At 44.9% G+C, this 21,934-nt stretch overlaps 2 protein-coding genes across 6 annotated transcripts; both read right to left on the bottom strand.

Moving 5' to 3' along the window:
* Positions 1-842: 842 nt before the first annotated feature.
* Positions 843-4,561, bottom strand: LOC136494707 (protein NRT1/ PTR FAMILY 4.3-like). Its single transcript, XM_066490874.1, has 5 exons — positions 4,444-4,561; positions 4,108-4,325; positions 2,082-2,522; positions 1,862-1,980; positions 843-1,745 (listed from the first exon to the last, which is right to left on the bottom strand). The coding sequence occupies exons 1-5, from the start codon at positions 4,529-4,531 to the stop codon at positions 935-937; spliced, it is 1,677 nt and encodes a 558-aa protein (XP_066346971.1). The 5' UTR covers positions 4,532-4,561; the 3' UTR covers positions 843-934.
* A 1,872-nt stretch (positions 4,562-6,433) lies between these two features.
* Positions 6,434-17,463, bottom strand: LOC136490881 (protein NRT1/ PTR FAMILY 4.5-like). 5 transcript variants are annotated; one of them, XM_066487086.1, is made up of 8 exons: positions 15,862-17,463; positions 15,666-15,735; positions 15,520-15,585; positions 9,698-9,867; positions 9,334-9,551; positions 7,886-8,326; positions 7,679-7,797; positions 6,434-7,564 (listed from the first exon to the last, which is right to left on the bottom strand). In XM_066487086.1, exons 4-8 carry the CDS (start codon positions 9,792-9,794, stop codon positions 6,649-6,651), a joined length of 1,791 nt encoding a protein of 596 aa, XP_066343183.1. In that variant the 5' UTR covers positions 9,795-9,867; positions 15,520-15,585; positions 15,666-15,735; positions 15,862-17,463; the 3' UTR covers positions 6,434-6,648. The 5 variants fall into 5 exon arrangements, with proteins under 5 accessions (XP_066343183.1, XP_066343182.1, XP_066343185.1 ...); XM_066487085.1 differs by having other exon boundaries at positions 16,263-17,463; XM_066487088.1 differs by having other exon boundaries at positions 9,698-9,849; positions 16,263-17,463.
* Between the last annotated feature and the right edge of the window lie 4,471 nt (positions 17,464-21,934).

The raw sequence follows: 21,934 nt of genomic DNA, 5'->3' as shown, positions 1-21,934 counted from the left end.
TAATTATTTTATTTGTGTTTATCGTGTCCCAATCCATCCCTAGGATTTTTCTTAAAATTTTAATAATTTATAGACATTTTTCATAATTTGAAAACCTTATTGAAGTTTTTATTGTGTTTTTTCAATTATAAAATGACAAAACTAGAAACCACTTTTAACTGGGTCAAGGGGGTTATTTAAATGATTTTGAGAGTTGATATATAAGGTTTTGCATTGGAGTTAAGGAACAAACCCGAATTACAAACAATGAGACAAAAGTAACTTTTTACACGAGATCATGACTCAGAAGTCATGAAACTGCCAAAGGCCCCGTTCGCATCGCTGAAAAAACAAGCCGAAACACTGTTCCGGCTGATTTGTTGTGAGAAAAAAACACGGTTTCGACTTAAAAAAAACAAGCTGAAAAAAACGGATTATAAGAGAAACGGACAGGGCCAAAATCCCCGTCCTTTGTTTTAGAGAAAGGACTAGGGATTGGGATGCTGAGTCCTGTATGTAGGCGCGGAGAGCCACGCATAGCTGCTACGCAGGTCATTGATGTGCAAGACATCCATCGACAACCCCGTTCACGGTGAACCATAACATCATGCATTTGGGTAACCGATGACGCAATATACTCAGGATGTCACTTCAGCTCTTACAGATTTGGCACATGAATCTTCCACCGAGAAATCAGCAGTTACACACACTACAGATTGTGGCGATTGCCGTTACTGAAGACCATTTTACAAAGCCAACTTTCCGGGAAGTATCACAGGTTGAAATCAGAACAATGAAGACGATACAATCGGGCATCACCGCATCAGCGCAGCGGTGCAGCATATTACAAAGATACTAGCACAAGAGAGACGTTTTGCAAATTTGATGACTAATCCATGGAATGGTGAACTAGGATACTTCTACATTCTGAACCAAACAAAACAATGTACGAAGTTTAAGGTGCATCTTGATCACCTGATGGCTCATCAGCGACGCGTGGATCCTGCTGGTAGACATACTTCTTCGCCCAGTACAGATAGTTCAAGAAGGCAAGCAGTCCGACAACGGTCACAACCCAGTAGAACAGGTCAAGTCGGCTGTTGTTCAAACTTGTACCCTCGAGCCACCCTCCCTGGTGCCCACGTCTCGTGGCCCTGTTCACTGCTTTCACCAGGAAAGTGGCCAGCAATGACGCGATCCCAACCTCGCACCAGAACAATGCGGTGGCGATGGATTTCATGCCCCGTGGCGCCTCGCTATTGAAGAACTCGAGGAGGCCCGGGAACGATGTCACGTCTGACACGCCCAGAAGGAAGAACTGAGGCGCGAGCCAGAACAGGGACATCTGAGTTGCAGAATCCATTCTCTTTCTCTCAACAAGTGCTGCGATGACTGATGCGAGTATCATGGAGGCGAAGCCTAAGCTGATCCGCTGCAGGTGAGTGATGCCACTGGCGTAGCCAGTGCGCTTGCGCAAGAACGGCACAATGAACCGGTCATAGATGGCGAGCATTACCATCTGGAATGTGATAGGGATGATGAAGAGTGACGCCGGGGAGATGTGGATCTTGCCAAGCCTTGTGTTTGTCATGCTACCTTGCTGCACAGTGAATGTCAAGATGATAGGATTCGATACATATCCGATCATGGAGCTGACAAACAGGGGAAGCATTCGAAGCACAATCTTTGTCTCTTCCACCTTCGCCACACTGCAATGTGACCAGGCTCCATCTTTCCCACTGTTAATGCAAGCTTTGTCGAGGAATCTGAGAAGATGAACGAAATAGTTTATAATTGGCAATACTAGTAGGGGAGGGCAATGCCCTCAAATCTCTTTGCCTGGAAATACCACATGAATGGCATGTACTTCTCTGAATCTTACTTCAGGTTATTTTTTCGGGAGAGTACTTCAATAATGCCTGCCCCAGTACTAATTTCCTGTGCTTCTTCCAGCTTCTCGGGAAGCTCGAGCCTCCTGTTTCTGAATGCAACTACAAGAACCTGGAGCAGCAATGCTGTAGCTAATTAATAAGTGTAAACTGTGTGCTAATTGAGATGACGCTATGAGATTTTATATGTTTTCAACCAGGAATGAGCACAACCTGCAGTATTCGAGTTAGAGGGCTTCCTTCAGGTACTTGGTTGCGGTAGAAAGGGAGACCAGTGGCAAACACAATCAACCCAAGCAGAACAAGGATGGCACACAAGCCAAGTCCAATGTCCCACCCCTTGTAGGTCTCGAGCCACACAATCAGAATTAATCCTACTAAACCACCCAAGGAGATCCCAAAGGTGTACCAGTTAAAGAAGCTGGACTGTTGGCGGGACTCAGTGGGATCTTCATGGTCAAACTGGTCTGCTCCGAGAGATGGCAAGCAAGCACGGATGCAACCTTCGCCAAATGCACTGATATACAAGGCTGCATATAATAGGGTAGCATTCCAACCATGAACCTCTTTGCAGACAGTTCGTTCATCTTCAATATCGCACGATGGTGGATGGAGTGATGGAAGGTAGGCTTGCAGTGCAAGCAATCCAAAGCCCTAAGAAGTGCATGCTTAGTGGATTACAAATGCTGTACATAATCACTAAGAAAGAGTGCATAAAGCAACTGTCAGATCGTGCACATTTGCTTAAGAACTTATCCAACATTATAAACGAAACCTGTTTGGTTTAATGCATTTTAGAAGCCACCCCCTCCGTCCCAAGATAAGTGATGTTTTAGGTTTGTCCTGAGTCAAACCATTTCAAGTTTGACCAAATTTATAGGAAAGAAAATTAATATTTAGGACACCGAACAGGTAGAATATGATAATATATTTCATGGTAAATCCAATAATACTTTTTTGGTGTCATAAACATTAGTATATATAGCAAACTTTACAGCAGAAATCAGTATATGGCCCTGGTGTAGCTACTCCCATTTGTGTATCTCAATATTTAGGATATATATATATATATATATATATATAGGGAGAAGCTATTCAGCAGCCGGCTACAAAATAAGTTATTCTGTAGCCACCTCTATTTACCATAATTTTATATACTAATTTACCATAATGTCAATACATATTTACGATAGTTGGGTTACTATAACACATGGGAATATTTACCATAACGTTATAGTAAATCACTTAGTAAGGAGTTACTGTAAATCTCGTAAATTAACATAGTAATTATCGTAACTCAAAGTGGCTACAGAATAAGTTATTCTGCAGCCAGCTATAGGATAGTAGTTCTATATATATATATATATATATATATATATATATATATATATATATATATATATATATATATATATGGCCCGACAAAGTGATCACCTGGGTTAGTATGTATGTTAAGTATGCAACTATACATAGAGTATGTGGTTATACTTATTTTTATATACTAGTATGATGGTAGGGATCCTTTGAGTAATGCATATCATTGCATTACGAAAAAAAACTTGTTCAGTTTCAACCCTCAATTCATTGTTACATTACATGCCACAAAGGAAACCTGAAACATTATACTAGGCACATACCGGTAAGCAAATTATCAGGAGTGTGTTAAATTGTTAATGTAGGACTTTAAATCTTACTTAAAAAAGAGATGCTAACAGTTAGGTGGATAATTGGACTTCACAGTCAAGATTATGCCAGAGGTATCTTGACACAGCAGGCTCTACGTCTGAGTTTTATGTTTCAGCTGTTTATCAAATCTATTTTAGTATTTGAGGCCCATCAATTTGATTTACGTATATACTTAACAATATATGAGCATCAGAAAGTACTTCAGCAATTGGAGATACTTAAATTGTAAACACACATGTTTATGGTAAGATCACATCCTAATAAGGATAGTTATACATTTATACTAAAACAAAAACAACTTCATTAAAAATTTTAAGTGACTTTGGTAGTCAACCCTTAGCACTAATGGCTTAGCTTTTTTCATCCACTTCTCCAATTGACAGAACTATGTCCTCACAAAAGAGGACGAAACTATGAAAAATAGTCTATTCTGTACTATTGGTAGGTTTGCATTTATTAACTGCAATGGAACGTGTAAAATATCCTGCAGCATGTAGATTGCATAGATCAAGAGCAAAATTACCACTTCGCAAAAAAAAGAGAGTAAAATTACCAGAAACTCCAATGGACCAAAGAGAAGTATAGTTCTAGAACGACTGATGTACGAGTCAGACAGAAAAGCCCCTATCAAAGCAAACCCACTTGTGGCACCGACAAAATTAGTTACTGTAGTTGCAGAACTCGACACGCCCATATGCATTGTTCCGTGGAGATAGGTAACCAAATTCAGCAAATTGGGGACATTCACCATGCTTGTTACAGCCGTTAGGACTGTAAAGGGGGAAAATATGGAGCAGAAGTTCAAAATTAATACATATTTCATCAGTGAAACATGTGTCCAAAATGACTACACACATAAATCAGGAAAGATATGAGTACAGCCACTTACAGTATATAAACATTGCTGCTCGAACACCTCCATGTACCTCTCTATGTATGGGGTTTCCTCTCCAGTCCACAAAGCCTCTAATTGCCATGGTACTTCTGAAAAGATTCTTCTCTACTGCCTGCCCACTGTATCCCTCACAAACGAGATGGGTATAAATAAACGGTAGACATACGAATTTTAAGGGGTGATAGCAACAATTAGATAAATCAAAGTTTACTGCCTATTTTATGCCATCTCTATGACAAGGCCCACTAGTACCAACTACAGTTGACTTTTAATGTCCCTATCTTCTGCTGACTTAAATAATGAAATTCGACTCTACAAGTCTACTATAAGTATTGAAAAGCACTACAGGAAAAGAAATCAGGGACATGTATGGTTACAGAGGTTCACAAGTATGAAGTCATTCCAAGTGCATCGCTTGAACTTATCAGCCCGTCTTATCAGCCATGATATAATGTTTTTCTCTCACACCAAAACAGCCGCAAAAACCATCAGCCGAACAGCTTGATGTAAATCGATTCATTGTATTTGAACAATAGGATTTTCAAAATCTAAGTTGCTCTTAAAAATTGCAGCTTAACTTATGAAGAGGAAAGAGTTAGCCTGAAAGTGACATGATAACTTCTATCTAAATAAATAGCATAAAAAGACCTTACTGCTTGGAATCTATTCAATAAATAGCTTTCTTGTGGTATTGCTGACATCTATTCCAATGGAATAGTACTCAACTACTCATCATGGGAATATGTCTGTCAGCGGCATGAGGGATGTGAAAGTTAGGTGGAAATGCTTGTCTGTTCGGCTGAGCTGAATTAAAGCCGTCCGATCGTTTTCGGCTGATTTGTTGTGAGACAAAACACTGTTCTAACTGGTAGGTGAACAGTGTTTTGTGAGGAGGAAGCAGCCGGCTCCAGCCAGCCGAACGGACAGAACCTGTTGTGTTAATTTTATTCCATTTGTTATCAATACAGCAAGAAGTGCAATCATCCTTTGCTATTTTCACAAGACCTCAGGGCCATTGATATGGGAGAGTAAGCAGGATGATGCTCTTACAGGTAACACCTAACACCTACCAACTACCATGAGCGAAATGTTATCCAAGTAGATCAGACTGAAGTGTGGCTTCATTACAGCTGCTGCTGGCACCATCACCCCTGAGATAGTTTGAATAGTTGGTGACCTTCGCGCAACTGTGAAAGTGGTCACTGCTGACTAAAATGCCTACACTAAGACCTACTTGCCTGCATTTTCCGCGCTTATGCCACCATAGGAGTAGGAGGGCGAGATGGAGGCGCTCCAGCGTAGCGGTGGGGGAGGCTCTAGTTGAACTGTTGAAGGCGGCTGCATCTGCATAGCGCCAGGCAACGTGGGGCACGGGTTTCGCATCATGCGTGCATGAAGTTCACGGCGGCTACACCGAGTGCGCGGTAGCAATGCGAGCAAGGTTGGCGCTCGGCGGAGGCGTCGAGCGAAGCGGCCTCGCCGTCGGCGGGCAAGTCGCTGCAAATCAGTCCCCGGGTTTTTGCAAATCAATCCCTGTACTTCTGCAAACCAGTGTTTTGGATCACAATTAATAAGCTTGATCCAGTGTTTTGCACATAAGCCCCTGTTTTGGGTTTACCTGCGTTCCAGTATTATGCAAATCAGTTCCAATATTTTGCAGATAAGCCCCTGTTTTGAATCGAGATTATTTTATTAGTAGCCTTAAATCTCTATTCTGAGTCGCCATTCATTAATCGTGATCCAAAATTCAAAATTTATTCAAATCAGTCCATATATATTTTCATATCAACCCTGAACTGGGCTGTAATTTCCAAAAATTTTACAGATCTATCCTATATGATGACCTCAGCAGCAGCATACCGTGAGAGGTGTATCAGCTTGTGAGCCGACAAACGCTGGAGCGGGAGCGCATGATCATCGCTTGTGTTGTCGACTGTCTCGGCCCCATATGCTGAAAATTCATTCACGCTGAACCATATGGTATTAATGTTGCATCAATATATTCAAGCTGGCACTTTAGCTCTTACCAATTTGGCAATTTGACATATTTCTGTGTCTGAAGCTTACATTGTCACAAAGAAACACCCACTTACACTTGCACAAACTAGAACATTTCCTTTGATAAGGAGCATTTCACAAATGTGAACTACTGCTAATGCTAAGTATAACGAATGATGTCCACCAATGATCTGCATACAATCAGGCATCTGAATACGACAACACACAACAGGCTCTAATCCATGTCATGGTAAACCAGACCACACTTATCCTGCTTTTGCTGAACTGAAGGACGATCCTAGCGAGATATTTCAAACGTGGATCCTGATCGACCGGTGGCTTGTCAGCGACGACGATGCGTAAATTGTGCCGGTATACATACCTCTTGGCCCAGAACAGGTAGTTCAAGAAGGCAAGCAATCCGACAACAGCCACAACCCAGTAGAACAGATCAAGACGGCTGCTGTTCAAGCTTGTAGCATCGAGCCACCCTTCCTGGTTCCCATGCCTCGTGGCCCTGTTTACTATCTGCACCAGGAAAGTGGCTAGCAATGACGAGAGCCCTAGGACACACCAGAACAAGGCTGCCGCGATCGACTTCATGCCTCGTGGCGCCTCGCTGTTGAAGAACTCGAGGAGCCCAGGAAACGATGTCACGTCTGACACTCCCAGCAACAAAAACTGAGGCGTGAGCCAAAATAGGGACATCTGCACCGCAGCTTCCTTCCTTTTCCTCTCAACGACTGCTGCGATGACTGACGCAAGTATGATGGAGCCGACGCGCTGCAGATGAGTAATGCCACTAACATAGCCTGTGCGCTTGCGTAAGAATGGCACCAGGAATTGGTCATAGATTGGAAGCATTACCATCTGGAATATGGTGGGGATTATGAACAGTGTAGCTGGGGAAACATGGATCTTGCCCAGCCTTGTGTTTGTCATGCCACCTTGCTGCACGGTGAATGTGAAGAGGACAGGGTTTGATACGTATCCGATAATGGAGCTGATAAACAGAGGAAGCACACGGAGCACAATCTTTGTCTCCTCCACCTTCGTCCTGCTGCAAAGTGACCAGGCTCCATCTTTCCCACGGTTGATGCAGGCTTTGTCGAGGATTCTGTCAAGATGCATGGAATAGTTTATAATGGGCAATACTAGAAACAATGCAATGCTCTCTACTCTATATAAATAGGCCTGCAGTGAAAAACGCATGTGTTTCTCTGAATCTTACTGCAAGCTTTTTGTTTCAGGGAGTACTTCAATAGAGCATGGCTCAGCACTGCTTTCTTGTGCTTCTTCCAGTTTCTCCGGAAGCTCAAGGCTCCTGTTTCTGAATGCGACCACAAGAACCTGGAGAGGCAAGATTGCAGCGAAATAATATTCACAACACACTTCTTGATAACTGAGATAAGATTTATGGTTACTAAAGGAGCACAACCTGCAGTATTCGGGTTAGAGGGCTTCCTTCAGGTATTTGGTTGTGGTAGAAAGGGAGACCAACAGCAACCACAAGCAGCCCAAGCAGAATTAGGATGGCACACAAGCCAAATCCAATGTCCCACCCTTTGTCGTTCTGAAGCCACACTACTAGAATCAGCCCTATAAAACCTCCAAAGGAGATCCCAAAGGTGTACCAATTAAAGAAGCTAGATTGCTGGCGCGACTCAGCGGGATTTTCATGGTTGAACTGGTCTGCTCCAAGGGATGGCATGCAAGCACGCATACAACCATCACCAACTGCACTGATATACAAGGAGGCAAACAGCAGGGTGGAATTCCAGCCATGGACTTCTTTGCAGTTACTTGGTTCTGCTTCAATATTGCAAGGAGGTGGATGTAGTGAAGGAAGGTGGGCTTGCAGTGCAAGCAGTCCGTAGCCCTGCACAAGTGAGTGTTTTGTCAACAACAACAACAACAACAACAACAACAACAACAAAGCCTTTAAGTCCCAAACAAGTTGGGGTAGGCTAGAGTTGAAACCCAGCAGAAGAAATCATGGTTCAGGCATGTGAATAGCTGTCTTCCAAGCACTCCTATCTAAGGCTAAGTCTTTGGGTATATTCCATCCTTTTAAGTCTCCTTTTATTGTCTCTACCCAAGTCAACTTCGGTCTTCCTCTGCCTCTCTTCACGTTACTATCCTGGCTTAGGATTCTATTACATACCGCTAAGTGAGTGTTTTGTCATGACAAAAAAATACTGTGCATAAAGGTTAGAAGGGGTGTCAACATGTGCATATTTACGTAAGGATTGATCCAAAATTACGACTTAAATCTGTCTAAATTCAGGAGGCTACCCTTGTAATGCCTTTCAGAAATTCTCTGTGGAATATCAGTAAAATTCTAGGAGGATGTTAAATTTTTAGTGCAGGACTTACTTAGCTAAGGGTGAAAAAGGAGAAACATTTACTTTGCACCCAAAAATAAATCCATTTCTTTCAATATTTCAATTGAGTGGACTTTGCAGCAAGATTATCACAGAGAAGTCATACTTCATGAATTGAAATGTAAAAAAAAAAAAAAAAACAAGGCATGTAAGTCAGAGTTTTACGTATGATCTGTTTATAAAGCCCATCACTGTTATGGATATGTACCCTTGGTAGGCCATTCTTACGGTACCTAACCAGACCCCTGAAATAGTTTTACATGTATACAGTATACCCAACTAGGCGTGAGCTCCTGAAGACGTATTCCTGTGCTTTTGTAAACTTTCAACAGTTTACCTTAGCATCACCCTTCTTAGCATAGTTTTTCCATTCAATTATCTAATTAAAAAAAATCCAAAAAGTAATACCATGTTTTCTAATTTCTACTATTGTTACTTCAAATCTAGCAATAGCAACAGATCGAACATGTAAAAATCCTTTAGGGTGTAGATGATTGAATACCAGAAACTCCAAGGGACCAAAGATAAGTATAGTTCTTGAGCGAGTGATATAAGAGTCAGAGAGGAAGGCTCCTATCAAAGCAAACCCAGATGTGGTACCAAGGACATTAGTGACTGTAGTTGCAGATCTTGACACTCCCATATGCATTGTTCCATGGAGATAGGTGACCATATTCAGCATATTTGGGACATTCACGATGTTTGCTACAACTGTCAGAACTGCAAGTAGGAAAAAGGTGGAGAAGAAGATTAAAAATAATAAAAACTTCAAATTCACAAGCCCTTACATCTGTAAATGTTACACTCATAATTCAGGAAAGATAGTAAATGAAACAAAGAATAGCGGATAGAGTATAGACACTTACAATATATAAACCATACTGCTCTCACTCCTCCATGCACTTCTCTGTTGATGGGGTTTCCTCTCCAGTCTAAGAAGCCTCTAATTGTCATGGTACTCATCAAGATTTTTTCCTTTTCCCTCTTGATTACTCCCTGCCCGCTGAGTCCCTCAGATCTGAGGGGTATAAGTAAACTGACGGGGGTTCAGATCAAGGGGTGATAGAGACAACATGATCAACCAAAGTGTTTTTTCTTGCCTATTTTATTTTGTTTCTATCTCAAGCTCTGATAGTCCAAATTCAAACATGCGAAAGTTGACTTCCAATGTTACTATTTGCTGCTGACTGAAATTTGGACGCTACAACATGCTCACATACTATAAAGGGGGAAAACAGGACATGTACAATGAGAGAGCTCAACAACAACAACAACAACAACAAAACCTTTAAGTCCCAAACAAGTTGGGGTAGCCTAGAGTTGAAACCCAGCAGAAGCAATCACGGTTCAAGCACGTGAATAGCTATTTTCCAAGCACTCCTATTTAAGGCTAAGTCTTTGTGTATATTCTATCATTTCAAGTCTCCTTTTATTGTTTCTACCCAAGTCAACTTCGGTCTTCCTCTGCCTCTCTTCACGTTGCTATCCTGGCTTAGGATTCCACTACGCACCGGTGCCTCTGGAGGTCTCCGTTGGACATGTCCAAACCATCTTAACTGGTGTTGGACAAGCTTTTCTTCAATTGGTGCTACCCCTAATCTATCACGTATATCATCGTTCCGAACTCGATCCCTTCTTGTATGACCGTAAATCCAACGCAACATACGTATTTCCGTGACACTTATCTGTTGAACATGTCGTCTTTTCGTAGGCCAACATTCTGCACCATACAACATAGCAGGTCAAATCGCCGTCCTATAAAACTTGCCTTTTAGCTTCTGTGGTACCCTTTTGTCACATAGGACACCAGATTGAAAGGTCCTAATATGGCTAGAGGGGGGTGAATAGCCTATTTAAAAATCTACAAATCAACTAGAGCAATTTGATTAGTATGACAAATAGCTTAATGCAAACTTGCTCTAGCTCTATAAGGGTTGCAAGTCACCTATCCAACAATTCTAGTTGCAATGATTACTTAGGCACACAAACTTGCTATGTAATTACTTACTAAGAGCTCTCAACCTTGCTACTCTAAAGAGCTCAACTAGATGAATGTAAATAATAAAGCAAGCTCTCAATTCTAATTACACTAAAGAGCTTGTGTCAACTAGTTTGCAAGAATGTAAATAAGTGAGTAGGGTGATTATACCGACGTGTAGGGAATGAACCAATCACAAGATGAATATATAGCCAATCACCGGGAGAATGCCAAAGACAAGAAACAATCGATTTTCTCCCGAGGTTCACGTGCTTGCCAACACGCTACGTCCCCATTGTGTCGACCAACACTTGGTGGTTCGACGGCTAAGAGGTGTTTCACAAACCTCGTCCACACGATAGGACACCGCAAGAACCGACCCACAAGTGAGGTAACTCAATGACACGAGCAATTTACTAGAGTTACATTTCGGCGCTCCGCCGGGGAAGGTACAACTCCCCTCACAATCATCGGAGATGGCCACGAACAATCACCAACTCGTGCCAATCCTCTACCGCTGCTCCAACCGTCTAGGTGGTGGCAACCACCAAGAGTAACAAATGAAATCCGCAGCGCAACACAAATGTCAAGTGCCTCTAAATGCAATCACTCAAGCAATGCACTTGGATTCTCTCCCAATCTCACAAAGATGATGAATCAATGATGGAGATGAGTGGGAGGACTTTAGCTAAGCTCACAAGGTTGCTATGTCAATGAAAATGTGCAAGAGTTGTCCCTTGAGCCGGCCATGGGGCTATAAATAGAGCCCCCATCAAATAGAGCCGTTATACCCCTTGACTGGGCAAAACGCGTTTTGACCGGACGCTCCGGTCATACTGACCGGACGCTGGCCCTCAGCGTCCGGTCGCCCGATGGACGCCACACGTCACCAGCTTCAAACGCTGTTTGTCAGATTTCAACGGCTACGAAGCTGACCGGACGCTCCGGTAAAACTGACCGGACACTGAAGCCCCAGCGTCCGGTCGTTTCCAGTAAGCTCCCTGAGGCATATTTTTTCGACCGGACGCGTCCGGTCCACCTTGACCGGACACAGACCAGCGTCCGGTGCAATACCCTCGGTACTGTGCAGACCCGTCAGTTTGACCGGACGCAGAAACCAGCATCCGGTGCTTTCAGACCCAGCGTCCGGTCAGTTGACCGACGCCAGCGTCTTCGCGATCAACTCGTTTTCACTTCTAACTTCTTCACCCTTGATCCAATGTGCCAACCACAAGAATTTGTATCCAGCGCAATAGAAAATAGGCATTTCATTTTTCCGAAAGCGCCGAATCCCGCCGAGCTATCTATCCTAAATGTGATCACACTCACTAAGTGTCTTGATCATTAAAACAAAATGGCTCCTACATTTTATACCTTTGCCTTGAGCCTTTTGTTTTTCTCTTTCTTCTTTTTCAAGTTTAAGCATTTGACCATCACCATTGTCATGATCTTCGCCATTGCTTCATCACTTGAAGTAGTGCTACCTATCTCATAATCATCTTGATAAACTAGGTTAGCACTTAGGGTTTCATCAATTAACCAAAACCAAACTAGAGCTTTCACAGATGCTTGGCGCCACTTCATTCACCTTGCTTTGATTCTATGGCTAACATCTTCATCAATATCCCCGTCTCTCTGTAGCATTGATCCTAAATATCGAAAGGCATCCTTCCTAGGCACTACTTGACCTTCCAAATTAATACCTTCCTCCTCCCGAGTAGTAGTGCCGAAGTCACATCTCATATACTCAGTTTTAGTTCTACCGAGTCTAAAACCTTTGGACTCCAAAGTCTCCCGCCATAACTTCAGTTTCTGATTCACTCCTGTCCGACTTTCATCAACTAGCACTACATCGTCAGCGAAAAGCATACACCAAGGGATGTTTCCTTGTATGTCCCTTGTGACCTCATCCATCACTAAAGCAAACAGATAAGGGCTCAAAGCTGATCCTTGATGTAGTCCTATCCTAATCGGAAAGTCATCCGTATCTCTATCACTTGTTCGAACACTAGTCACAACATCGTTGTACATGTCCTTAATGAGCCCGACGCACTTCGTTGGGACTTTATGTTTGTCCAAAGCCCACCACATAACATTCATTGGTATTTTATCATAAGCCTTCTCCAAGTCAATAAAAATCATGTGTAGGTCCTTCTTCTTCTTCCTATACCGCTCCATAACTTGTCTTATTAAGAAAATGGCTTCCATGGTTGACCTTCCAGGCATGAAACCAAATTGGTTCATAGAGACCCGCGTTATTGCTCTCAAGCGATGCTCGATAACTCTCTCCCATAGCTTCATAGTATGACTCATCAACTTAATTCCCCGGTAATTAGTACAACTTTGAATATCCCATTTATTCTTGTAGATCGGTACCAATATACTTCTCCTCCACTCGTCAGGCATCTTGTTCGATCGAAAAATATGGTTGAACAGCTTGGTTAGCCATACTATAGCCATGTCCCCGATGCATCTCCACACCTCAATTGGGATACCATCCGGTCCCATCGCCTTACCTCCTTTCATCCTTTTCAACGCCTCTCTGACCTCAGATTCTTGGATTCTCCGCACAAAGCGCATATTGGTGTCATCAAAAGAGTCATCCAACTGAAAGGTTATGTCCGTATTCTCACTATTGAACAATTTGTTAAAATACTCTTGCCATCGATGTCGGATCTCATCCTCCTTCACCAAGAGATGCTCCCTTTCATCCTTAATGCACTTAACTTGGTTGAAGTCCCTTGTCTTTCTCTCACGAACCTTAGCCATCCTATAAATGTCCTTCTCTCCTTCCTTCGTACCCAAATGTTGGTAAAGATCCTCGTACGCTCTACCATTTGCCATACTTACAGCTCACTTTGCAGTCTTCTTTGCCACCTTGTATTTCTCTATGTTGTCCACGCTCCTGTCATCGTACAAGCGTCTATAGCATTCTTTCTTCTCCTTAATAGCCCTTTGAACTTCCTCGTTCCACCACCAAGTATTTTTAGCCTCGCCTCCACTTCCTTTGGTTACTTCATACACCTCTAAGGCCACCTTCCGAATGTTGGTTGCCATCTTCTCCCACATGTTGTTTATGTCCTCTTCTTCCTTCCAAGAGCCCTCTTTGATAACCCTTTCCCTGAATACCTCTGACGTCTCCCCCTTTCAGTTTCCACCACTTTGTTCTTTCAATCTTAACTTGTTTATCCCAACGGGCACGCACCTGAAAACGAAAGTCTGCCACCAAAAACTTATGTTGAGAAACAACACATTCCCCTGGTATCACCTTGCAACCCAAGCATGCTCGTTTGTCATTTCTTCTTGCGAGGACAAAGTCAATCTGGCTAGAGTGTTGTCCGCTACTGAAGGTCACTAGATGAGATTCTCTCTTTCTAAAGAGAGTGTTGGCTATCATCGGGTCAAAAGCTACCGAAAAGTCCAGAACTTCCTCCCCTTCCTGATTCCTACTACCATACCCAAAACCTCCATGAACTGCCTCGAAACCTGCGCTTGTAGTACCTACATGCCCATTAAGATCTCCCCCTTTAAAAAGCTTCTCACTACTAGGTACAACTCTAATCAGCCCATCTAAGTCTTCCCAGAACTGTCTCTTAGCACTCTCGTCGAGGCCTACTTGGGGGCATACGCACTAATTACGTTCAAGACCATATCACCAATGACAAGCTTGACTAAGATAATCCTATCTCCTTGCCTTCTCACTCCCACCACACTATTCTTGAGGCCCTTATCAATCAAAACTCCTACTCCATTTCTATTCGCGACTATCCCTGTGTACCAAAGCTTGAAACCTGTATTGTCCACCTTCTTCGCCTTCTGACCATTCCATTTAGTCTCTTGAACGCATAATATATTTACACATCTTCTAGTCGCGGTATCAACTAATTCTCTTAACTTACCTGTAAGCGACTCTACATTCCAACTACCTAAACGGATCCTAGTTGGTTCAACTAGCTTCCTTACCCTTCGCACCCGTTGACTCAGATGTGAAGACTCTTGCTCATTTTTCACTACACCCGGGCGCCGATGTAGCGTGCCACTAAGGATACGACGACCCGATCCTTGCTCACTTGACACCGTGCCCAAATCACGACACGGTGTGTCACGGGCGTGACGACCCGGCCCTTGCTCATTTAACACCATACCCGAGTTCCGATATGGCGCGTCGCTAAGAGGGTTACGCCTCAACGGTTTTCTTTCGGGTTTCATCTCTATTAGAATGGCTAGGTTTAACGTTGGCTCGCCACGCCTATCATAACCCTCCTACTTTACCAGGGCTTGGGACCTGCTATGTTGAGACAACATAGGCGGAGTTTACAATGAGAGAGCTCAGCAAGTAATTATATGTAGCAGTCATCGTTTTCAGCATAACACCATCCTGAGTGCGACATTTTGTCACTTGACTACTAAAGTGCAACATTGATTGTTTTATGTAACAGTCATTTGAAAAGCTGACTTCCTCAGCAAAATAGTGCAGCCTAACTTATGAACAGAAAACACTACCATCTGAAATTGACATAATGACTATGTTGACGAGAATAACAAAATAAACTACCAATTGGTTCCCCAAAACATATTCTTTTAGATGATAAAAACCTTGCAAACAACAAATCATGGATCACCAATATTATCAGGAGTTGATACAGTAACAGACTAACAGTAATTAGAAAATAGCAGCAATAAGCAAATGAAGTCAAATGCAACCATCACCATAGCACGAGAAGAAAAGTCTTGAAACCATGATAATTTGTTAGTCATCCGCTGAATCAATCCTGCCTGACAAAAAAAATGAACTACATCAGGTCGCGGTCCTGCCACACACAAACACACACAAATTAGCTCCTTGGTACAGCCACCTTATGCGATAATCACCATGTGAAGTCCCTTCATATTCACTACAGGAACAGGACTACAGGAGTATAATACCTGAAAGTGATGCGAGGGAAATGAAGGCAAATCAGAAAGGATTACAGTTACTAAGATCTTATTCAGGTTTCTACCATTTTTTTTAACGTAAAGGTTTCTACCATTTTAAGTACGAAGTGAAATCACCTTCGCAATTTCTATGAGACCTCAGGGTCATCAATATGGAGGTAGTAAGCAGGAAGGTCACAAGTAGCAAAAGGAGATCCACGAATAGATATATCCAAAAGCAGAAACTGAAGTGCTCTAAATAGGTTGCTCAAGTAATTAGTGAGTAATTAGCTATGTAAAACAAACCCCACACAGCCTAAGCTGCGGTGGGGAGCGCTGCTCGCGCATGTAATCGGATGTTGCTTTCTTCTTATTATTATTATTAATCAAAGCCGGTTTACCAGATCTTTCAAAAAAGAAGTGGTCTAAATACAACTGCTGCTGTCAGCATCACCTCCTTACTTTTTTTGAAAAAAGATTTCCCTGTAGAAAGCACATAAAACTTGATATAACTAAAACTGCTGGGGCTTGGAACTTACAAGCTTGTAAATTCCTTCAATCGCTTCACCCTTGCTGGTTTCCCATCCCCGTATATATTCCCAAAAAGTATTTTCCGAGTATTTTGAGTTCTCCGCTTGTTCTGTTCCCCCTCTGCCTATATGGCTTACCCACCTTTATCTTCTCAGCATACCCCTTTGTTCATTCACTACCACAGTCAACTCCAAGTTTTCTTCTTCTGGGCATTATTCTTGGTATGATTGATGAGAGTTGAAATAGTAGCGTTCAGAAGTCAGAACACATAGAGCCGAGATAAGCAGTCATTGTTGACTAAACCATCCATACTGACGTGGAGATAGTATCTGCAGTTTTCTCAGACTTTTTTTTATTAAGTAGTATGATTTATGTGTGCACTGACATGCTCACATGCCAAGGGGTGATGGGTACTTCAGGCATATGAAGATTGAAGAATACTAGCTGACACATTGACTTGGCTAATTGGGTTACATTGCAGGCCATCATCAATCCCCAGTTTTACCCTACACAGCTACACTACAGAAATTAGGATGTTTTCAGGGACATCAGGTATTTCACGGTATGGCACCTACTCCTACATACGATTTCACTAACAAAAAAAGTGTAACGAAGACGCCATATTATCCAAATTCACAGAATTCCGGTAATATCCAAATTTACGGAATCTATGTTAGGTTTGTATTTTATTATCCTCTACGCTCACTGAAGACATTGGAGATAAGAACCAAATGAAATTGATCTAGCTACTGGTTGAGAAATACAATACACAACGAGCTGTCTGCATTCTTGAATCTTGATTCTTCCATTCCCTGCGCAGGACGCGGGCCAGAGGGGTGAAAGGCCGGGAGCAGCGGCTGCTGGGGCGGCGACCTGGCCACCCGCCGTTCGCGATGGAGGAACCGAAGCGGATGCCGGCGTGCTGGCTGTGGGCTAGCACGGCCATCGCGGGAGTTCATCTGGCTTCTGGCATGTCTCCTGTACACTGTACAGAGGCACGCACATGCCACCACGGAGTTCCGCCCGAGAGCGGCGGCTGCGCGCGTGGAGTCCACGGCACGTCGGCACCTATGGTGAAGCTATGGTGAAGAGCGGCGACCCGAGCGAGGTTGGCGGAGACCGCGAGCTGCGGACGACCTGGGCGTCGGCGGGCGGCAGCCGGCGGCCATGACATTTGGCAGCGCAAAATCAATCTCTCTCTCCCTCCATTTTTACACATCTGTCCCTAATTGCGGAATTGTCCCTAATTTGGATGGGCAATTTGCAAAAATGAAACTCGAAATATTGGTCGTTTACAGATTTAATACTGGATCCATATTCATAGACACAGATAGATCAACTTATTATCCACCCGAGTGTCATCATAATCCAGGAGTCAATCTTTCCCGTGTCATTTTTACAATTTTTTCAATTTGGATCTTATAGTGCTCGAGCTCGAGGCTCGTATACTTACTGCTTATAGCCACTAAGAGTGTAAGAAAAGTTACAGCGTCTCGAAGAGTAACAACTTCTCAAAAATTATTAGAAAGAATAAAGAAGACCATCTCCAAGAATTTCTAATAATCCACTCCTAAAATATAGAAGATAATTTTACACCAGGAATCATATACTATTTTTAAATGGAAAAAATCCATTTTTGACCCTCCAACTATGGCTATAGTTTTTTTCTAGCCCTCTAACTCGAAAACCAAACACACGTAGTCTCTTAACTCTCAAAACTAGTTAAAATTGGCCCTCGCGCCCATTCGACCACGGTTTCTGTCTAGTCAACCCGCCACGACTGCGGTTTCGGCCCAGTCTCCATGTCTGGCGGCCCAACCCTGAACCCTCCTCTCACTCTCGTTCCTTCCCCAACCCTGAACCCTAACTCCCGACGGCGGCGATGGCGACGGCGACGACGGAGGGTGCTAGTGCGGGTGCGGCGCAGGTGCTCCAACGCTGAGGGTGCCAGGGGTGCAGATCGACATCAGATGCGGGGCTAGGTGGCCCTGTGCTGCACCAAGGGCCAGGTTGTTGTTCTTTAGTTTGAATCGAAGCCTTTTTATGGAATGAAAGTTCCTTTTTAGGGATCAGGTGGTTGAAGTCGTTTTTACTATTGGCCGACATGGTATATGATTAGTTTAGGAATTCCGTTTGTTTAAGCAAACTTCGTGTGTTGTGTAACTGTGTAATTGTTTATGCGGTTGTGTCGGGTTCATAAACCCGGGGTCCCTCGCGGACCGGCTTTCCAACAAAGGCTCGGCCTAGGTAGACAACGCGCAACTCATGGGTCGACCCAAGAGTCTAAACAACAAGCTAGAAAGGCGATCCAATCACCGACCGGAAGGTCTGGCCGAGAAGGAACGATGCCTGTTTTCCGACTCCGACCCACCTCTCTGACCGGAGCACTCGCTTCGGTCTCTAGCCCGCCTCCGGACGGCCTCTCCGACTAGGAGGCCTGGTCAAAGCACTACTTCCGACTCCGACCCGCGTCTACGACCGGGGATGTGATAGACCCCTGCTCACTTCTCTTCTCCGACTGACGTGATTAGAGTCGACTGGGACCAACCGACCGGGAACGCCCGCTCGGTAAGGACCAGGGAACGAACGGAGAAAGCAAGACATGGCACACAAGTCAAACCACGCTACCAGGGACCGTACCCTATACACCTATGGAAACAGTACTCTACAACCTCCTCGGCACAACAGAGCCCAAGCAGTATTGTAGGCACCGACATTTTCCCCTACAGTATTGTAGGCGCCATTAACTCTCATATGGTAAGGCTTCCCCCACATGCCTCTGGACATCAATAGTGTTATGGGCGCTGATATTTACCGTACCAGGCGAACATGGCAAAACCCCTTACATACCTCTAAGTATCAGCAGTGTGGCAGGCACCGACGTCTACCATACCCAAAGAAGACAACACAACCTCTCACGTGCATCTAACATTCGATAGTATTGTGGGCGCCTACCATCGTCTTGTACCCGTCGGCGTGGGCAGCAAGACTTAGCAGCGAACATACTCCCTCCCTCTTGCTTGTAAAGCCATCCCCTTCATCTATAAAAGGGGATGCGCTCTCTTTCAACAAAAAGAGTGGATTCAGATTCATTAGATCGATCAAGTTCACTAGTACACAACTATAAAACTGTCAGGTTCGAACCACAAGCACATGCTTGAACACTTAGCTCATAGCAGGGCTCCCGTCACTCTCAGCCCTTCCGACCGGACCTCTTGTACCCCCCATCTTTCTTCTTCTCATTTGTAACCCCATCGCAAACTTCAAGCACCTGGGCTCAGGAATAAAGTCATCGACCAACTCAAACTGGACGTAGGGCACGTTGCCTAAATCATTATAAACCCTGTATCATTGAGTGCTAGGCCACCTCCGATCACAACGTACAGCAAAACTATAAATATTTACTTGTTGGTCACTTTCTGCACCGATAGTTGGCATCATCCGTGAGGAAAACACCATACGTTCAACACTTTTTGGTCATCGAATGACCCACTTTTCTACCACCTTCGCCATGGCAGGCTCAGGCGATACTACTCGCTTTTGCTCACTAGAGTTTCCCGTACTCCCACCTATTGGGATGTGGGTTCCACCCGTCTTTGAGCCATTCTAGGCCTTCCTCTTTGGAAGCATGGACTTCATCACCGACCGGCTCGGCATACTACGCCTCCGCGAGGAGGCACTCGTTCCGGTGCCCATCGGAGGGGGTGCCCTCCATCGGCTTTGGGACGCACGATGACTTCAACGACGAGGCATCTGTGTTTTATTCTAAGCAAACTCTCTGCTCAAACTCTGCTGTGAGTAATATGCATACTGTTATATACTCTCTATTTACTATCTCCCACTGATTATCCGGAGCGACCGTATTGACCGCACCACGAACGTCGTACAATCAGTTCCCCTATGGCCTCACGTCCCCCGCCGACGCATGCGCTCGGGGGCTCTGAAGGATGCTGGCGCCATCCCCCCTCACATTTGAATTCGTGGGAATGGCGAGCTATGCTCCTATCACTTTCCACGAACTCCTGGATGACGAGGGTGAGAGCGACGGCTCTAGCATCGGCGACGTGGCACCTAGCCACCGTCCATCTCGGGAGTGCGCTATGGTGGATGCTTCGAGACAGCCATCGGTGGTTGTGGAGTCTGTGCAGACTCACACCCCTCCTGACCTATGTGCGGGGACCCTCATGTTTGCACAAGCGCACACCGAGGAATTAGGACAACGGCGGCAGAACCAGCCACCGCCTGCGCTGACACGCTCGGTACAGCATGTTGCACCCCATGCGCATGACCCGGCGAGCGACGCTCGGGGTCGCGCCTGCCAGGTCCAACATAACATCATGAACGAGGGGAATGATCCTCCATAGTTCGCTCAGGCTAGCCAGAACATCGCTGCTGCGGTAATGCTTCTGCGCGGTGTTCCTGAGCCCGTCGACCCCTAGGAGCGAGCAGTCTACCAGAACCTTCTGGTACTGGTAGAAGCCATCGCCGTTCAATAGGCGGAAAGCTCCGCATCATGACTCCGACATGTGCCCTCTCACCCCACCAGGGGAGTGGGGATGCGCCAGACTGATCGCTCCATCCGCTCGTCGCTACAGCCACCAAGTTCGTCTCAGGAGGCAGCGGCCACGCCATGGTCTGACCTAGCGCCTGCCCTACACCGACCGCCAGTACATGAACGGACCAATCCGCACCAAGATGCTCGTAGCATTATCAGCAACCGGCACTAGGCCTGGCATGATGATGACATCCACTGGGCGGCAATGAGGGCAGGCGACACGGGTCCCGACCGAACCATCAAGGGGAGCAGTGAAATGTGCCCTAGGCATGGTCGCTAGCCAGGCGACCGGAGTCCCAGCCCTGAGGGCCCAAGACCATGGGCCTTTGATCAGCGTATCCGGAGAGCGTCGTTCCCCACCCACCAACATCACCAAGTACACCGGGGAGACAAACCCTAATATTTGGCTCGAAGATTTCTGGCTCACCTACCGAGCCAGAGGGGTGGATGATGACTATTTCATCATTTAGTATCTCCCCATCTACGTGGGGGAACATGTTCGGACATGGCTTGAATTCCTCCCGCACGATAGCATACGCGACTGGGCGGACCTCAAGAGGGTCTTCGTTGGAAATTTCCAGGGGACGTATGTCCACCCTAGAAACTCCTAGGACCTCAAGAGCTGCCAGCAGGATCCCAGCGAGTCCCTATGAGATTACATTCGTAGGTTCTCCCAATGGTGCAACTCCCTCCCTAATGTCGTCGACACGAACGTCATCAGCGCATTCCTCTCTGAGACAACCTGTGAGTCCCTGATCCACAAGCTTGGCTACCTGAAGCCCCGTACCACCCACGACCTGCTTGACATCACCACTAACCATGCCTCCAACGAGGAGGCAATCGGAGTGGTTTTCAATGAAGGCTAGGACAAAGGCAAGGCCAAGCGCATGGACCAAGATGAGGGCCCCTCCACACAGAGGGGCAAGAAGAACAAAAAGGATTGGCGCTGATCCATGTTGGTCGCCGTAGTTGATCGCATGGGCAAGCAGCCCCCATAGGGCCTACCTGACCACTTCAACAAACTCATGGATAGCCCATGCACGAACCGTGCCTACCCCATCAAACACCTTTACAAAGACTACAAGCTCCTCAAATGTTTCCTCCGACAGGCCAACATGTCGAAAG

Source organism: Miscanthus floridulus, chromosome 11 (genome assembly GCF_019320115.1).
Source record: "Miscanthus floridulus cultivar M001 chromosome 11, ASM1932011v1, whole genome shotgun sequence".
Taxonomy (NCBI): domain Eukaryota; kingdom Viridiplantae; phylum Streptophyta; class Magnoliopsida; order Poales; family Poaceae; genus Miscanthus; species Miscanthus floridulus.
Note: the sequence above shows the minus strand (reverse complement) of the source record. Positions and strands in the feature narration are given on the sequence as shown.